General features: G+C 41.9%; 1 protein-coding gene across 1 annotated transcript in view; it reads right to left on the bottom strand.

Annotated features, from left to right (window-relative positions):
- Positions 1 to 3,326, bottom strand: part of npr2 (natriuretic peptide receptor 2) — a 58,196-nt gene extending 54,870 nt beyond the window's left edge. The window contains exon 1 of the mRNA XM_020615123.1: positions 2,556 to 3,326. Within this exon, the coding sequence (XP_020470779.1) occupies positions 2,556 to 3,252 (697 nt within the window). The 5' untranslated portion in view covers positions 3,253 to 3,326. The remainder of the gene's footprint in view (positions 1 to 2,555) is intronic.
- Between the last annotated feature and the right edge of the window lie 2,032 nt (positions 3,327 to 5,358).

Below are 5,358 nucleotides of genomic sequence, written 5' to 3'. Positions count from 1 at the left end.
TCCTTTCTTTATCTTTATGCTGTGTTTATTCCATTATTTGTTGACATTGTTACTGTAACAACAGATTAAGAGGTTTAAAACTGGGTTTGCTTTGCTGTGCCAGAGACCATAACAACCAAAGTTTTACTGGTTGGAAGCAGATTGTGCTGTGAGACGTTCAGCTGGTTCCACAACTCATTCCATCCACATGTTCCCAGGAATACAGGGAAACAAATATTTCTTATACACCCATGCACTATAGCACTATAGCCGAATTTCAGGATCAGCGGTGCATTTCTGAATACTGGATCTAAATATAATAAATATTCAGATTTGAGAAAAACATTAAAGTGACGTCACTGTGTTTCGGGTTTGTAGCAAACAAGAAAAGGTGGCAAGCGCATTTACTCTACTTCGCCGCAGTTCTGAGGGACTTGAATCGCCTTTCCTCCATTACATTTTGCATATTTGTATGTAGATTTTGTTTGTATTTATTTTAACTGACTTATCTTAACATTTAACTCAGACTTTACTGTTTAAATTACATATATGTGACTAATATATTAAGTCTGGAAATACAATAATCTTGCCATGACACAATACAATGATAGAATAACTTTCACGTTATCTAAAGTGTTTCTGGTGCTATCTGAACCTGTACAGGAGCCAATATGTTCTTCAGACTAAAAGAAAAAATACAGCATTTGTAACTGATTCCGAAAACAACTCATATCAGTGTTTTCTTATCTGACCCCTTTATTGGGAGGGGGGCAGGTCTCTTCCAAAAATCACAGATCACCACTGCAAAAACATTACAACATTTATATCTGTACTTGCAGTATGGTTATGATTCAGTTAGGCACAAGGCTTTTTCTTCAGAGCATGTAATGTAATCCCTCAAACTGCTTTGAAAGCTTGAAAATTCTTTCAGTCGACAATTGGAAGATTTTCCTACTGACACCTCTAAAGCTCACTATGCAACACTTTTAATCTTGTTTGATTCATCTGTGCATAAATGTGAATTGGCTTATTGTGGTTTTAGGAGGAACCATTTCTGGACCAACACTTGTTTATCCATTGTTTATTCACTTGTGCACAGCATCTCCGAGGTGTTACACTTACTAAAACCATAAGCCATAGCTTTTTTTTATCATACAGATTAAAGAACGTGTTAATTAATGAACTTTAGCTGTGCTGCTAGATGTATCTTCTCTATCATTTAACTAAGCCAGACTAACTGTTTCCCACACTCCTGCATGCTAACCTGCATACACAAACACACATGCAGCTGTGTAGCAGGAGCCATCATCCAGACTCTGGATCACACAATTCACTTTTCACATCAGCAGTAAGGATTAAGTCAGTATCACATTGTTTCCAGTTAATTAAACATAACGTGAGAACACTGACAAATTATTTTACTGGCTCTCTGTGTGATTAATCTGTCATCATAACCAAATTAATGCTTTGCAATTTGAGGAAATGTTTACAAATGAATTGTTACTACCCCTATAAAGTAGCTTTATGGTTGAAAAAATCTTCCAAAGTGCTGACAGCATCATATCTTCAGTGAAGCTACTGTTTCCACTGAGTGAACTATTCAAACCCAAGACTTTACTATGCCACCAAAGGGATATATTCTACATGCCTTGTGCATAGTTTTATTTTTTTTTTTCCTCCTCCTATTCAGAACGACTTATTTGATATCTGTAGACCTTTGGATCTCCATGGTAATATAAAATAAACTTATGTGGATTATCAAAGTTTGATTGCACAGCATGAGCTTGTAACGACTGATTAGACTGAATGGATTAAGCTCTTTTGGGTTTTGAGTACAAGTGGACTGCAGCAGCAGGAACGCGCAAAGTGAACCACAAATACAAGACGTTTTGGCTGAGAGGGCATCGACTTGATCTCGACCACTGTGTCTCTGTGTTTAAAAAAACGCAGGTGGTGGTCCTCCGCATGCAATAAACCAGCAGTAGCAGACTGCCCACAGCCTAAACATTCCTCTGTAACAACTCCGGAACAAACAGGTATTTCCCTGCGCATATTCCCGTCCACCTCTGTTTGTCTTTGCTGGGAAAAAGCTGTACTCTGACCTCATTTTATAAATGCGGGATCTCCCATTGCAACATTTAGTAGAACACCTCATATTAATACTTCAAATTAAATAGACATATTTAACATTTCTCCCAAAGACGAGATGTAAATCTACTGCAGGCGACTTGCGCAAGACAAAGAAACCAAACTGTTTGCCATGCGGATCGTTCAGATCAAGCGAGTTTCCATCGCCATGCACTGACATTATCTTTATGGTAACCAGCTGGTGACCCTGCATAATGTCGCATGCCCAAAGGCCAGTTGCAGAAAAACTTAAAGATTTTTTTCATTTCAATTTGAAACACTAAAACTTATTTTCGGGCGGTGATGTAGGCTGGATTTTGGAGCCGTATGACCACCACAGAGCTACATATAAGTTTTTAAAAATGCATTTGTGGAATGGTGTTTCTGGTTGTGATTCCCAGGATTCACAACTTCCACTTTCATCACTTTCTCCTTCAGCATAAACTTACTTCTCCCGCGTTCCTTCATGAAAGTAATGAGATCTTTGTAGTACTTGTAGTCGTCCTCGTAAGGCTGGGCCTCCACCGTGATGTTCATCTGCTCCTTCAGGTTCAGGTAGATCCCCTCCGAGAGGAAGTAGTGCGGCCTGTCGTCCTGTCGCAGGTCGTGGTAGATCACCACGGCCTGGGACGTCCAGTTGAAGTGTGTGTGTAGCACGTTGGCGAAGTCCCCTAGCTTCGTTGTGGACGGCCCGCTGCGCACTATGGTCTGGTACTCATCTCGCTTGTCGAAGCCGTACGCGGGTCCTCCGGCTGTTATCAGCGGGAGTTTCCAGTGGGATGCAAAACGCCCCACGGAGGCGAGCGGGTACACGCACCCTGGTCCGAAGAAAGCGTCAGGGCGGATGTAAAGCTTGGCGTCCACAGCCACCACCTGCGCCCGGCTCTCGGCGCAGGAGCCCGCGACGGGGTCCTCGGTGCTGTAGTGGAGAATGTTGATGGGGCGGTCGAGCAGCACCCCGTGTTTGCTCTGCAGGTCCTCGTGCGCCATGAGGATGGCCGGGAAGACGCGCGGCAGAGCCCATGGGTACTTATGGTAGTTGTCCGGGAGCATCACCGCCACGGTTATGTTACCTCTGCAGCCAGGAAGGAGGCAACAGGACAGCGCCGAAAGCAAACACCATCCCAGCACACTTCTGCATCCCATTTTGCGTCCCAGCCGCTTCAAGTCCCAGAGAGCAAAGCACTACTTCGGAGAGCGCACCGTTTGGAGAGGAGACACCGCCGTACTTCCCAAAGCGAATGTTCCTGCGCAGCGCGGTCCTCACAACGATTGTCTCTCGGAGAGTGATAACATTCATACAGATGCAACTTAAATCAGAGCAGCCCTCTGCTCGGCCCCCGCGCGTCATACACTGCAAGAAATGTGCGTTTCTTATGGTGTCAATAAATCAGCAGTGAGTTTGAGACATTTAAATTTAGATAAATAAATACATGTTTCCAGTAAATTTAGATGATTTGGGGTTAGTCTGAATTGTCTGCAACATTTCCGTAAAGAAATGTCTCCATAACTAAATTAGACAGATCCTTGTGACACTGTTCAAATAAACGCTCACTAATTAAACCTAATTGAGAACAGACAATCTGAACACAAATTTGCTTGTGTTCAATAAGAATAAAACAGACTGTAATGAGCAATTGAGAACAGACAATCTGAACACAAAAGTGCTTGTGTTCAATAAGAATAAAACATACTGTAATGAGGAGTAAGACTACCTGAATTACAAGGTAAAATATTTCACATCTTTTGCAGTGTGCAAGCAGCCTACATCTTGTACAACAGGCTGAAGTCGCCCCCTGCCTTTACTTAACAAGGATAATCACCTTTATTGGCCAAGTAGGTTACACGCAAGGAATTTGTTTCTGGTACAGAACCGAGGGCAGCCATCTGCGGGCTTTAGTGTCTTGCCCAAGGACACTTCGACATGTGGACTACAGGCACCGAGATTCGAACCTTCAACCTTCCGGTTGGGAGACGATTGCTCTGCCCACCGCACCACTATGTAAGTACATGCAGCTTTCAATGGACTTATTGTGGTTTCTTTAGCAAATGTCACCACCAGTTATAACATGTTGAACTTGATAGACAAGGTTTATGTTGCGCATACGGCCTTTTTTATTGTATGAATACGTGTTCAACAGACCTTTCTCACAGCAGCCATATTGGCATGTCATTACTCAAAAGGAAAAAAAAAGACAAACTCATCTAACCATATCATTTATAGGTTCTCAGAACTGGGGGAAAACACATATCATGTAGGATTATTTTTTTCTAGCAGGCATTTTGACATGGCATAGGAGGAAAAGCACAGGTTAACAATGTCTCTGTTTTATTAGTGGTCTGGTAAGTCATGATGGTGTAACATAGGACCCTAAGCAGCAAAATGCAATTCAGCACCACCTGTTTTCCTACTGTGCTATGTCAAAATGTCTCCCATAAAAATCTTTTTTTAATCTTTATTTGTAAAGTTAACACTTTAAAATGAGCACAGTGAAGATATAACCTGTAATCTCACAACTCAAACATGTTTCAACTCTTCTAACATATATGAAAATGAATGAACACCAAAAGTCACCTGAAAGTTGCATAGATGTTGAGATATTTCACTGGACACGTGGGGCTGTTAGATAAAAAGTCAGGGGATTGCCAAAGTCTGGAAGGGAACATGATTGTCTATGGAAAATGTAACGGCACTCCATTTAATTGTTGAGATAATCCACTCTGGGCCAAAGATGTGGATCAGCTGACCAACACTGCCATCCCTGGAGCTGAGCAGGGCTGAAAAACTGACATTTTTCTAGGTAGCAATAATCCTTAACTTGGGAAGTCACATGATGACTAAAGGATGACAAAGAGGATAAAAATAAATACAGATCATTTGTATTGTGAAATACTGGAAAAACATTTACCTCTCCTACACTGAAAATCCTTCAAACAGAACAATCCAAGAAAGAAAGAAAAAAAAAGTAAAGTTAGCATTTAGGCTGTGACAAGATGACACAGGTAGACATTGCTTCATTTTATGGGCTCCCAAGTCATAAAGGTGGGGAGCCACTCCCCTAAAGTGAACTATTATATGCATAATACATGCTGTTGCTGGGGTGCACAGGAAACTAAAATGAATAACCCTGGCAGCATGTTAATTTCTTTGGAGAGGCCAGAGGTCAGTTTGGGAGTGATTTGCTCATTGCCAGGAATCTAACCACCTCATCCTCCAGGCCATCCTGTAGCATTTATTGTGGCTTTCCCTCC

Source organism: Monopterus albus, unplaced genomic scaffold (assembly GCF_001952655.1).
Source record: "Monopterus albus unplaced genomic scaffold, M_albus_1.0 scaffold158.1, whole genome shotgun sequence".
NCBI classification, from domain to species: Eukaryota; Metazoa; Chordata; class Actinopteri; order Synbranchiformes; family Synbranchidae; genus Monopterus; species Monopterus albus.
The sequence above is the reverse complement of the archived record's forward strand: the minus strand, read 5'-3'. Positions and strand labels throughout refer to the sequence as shown.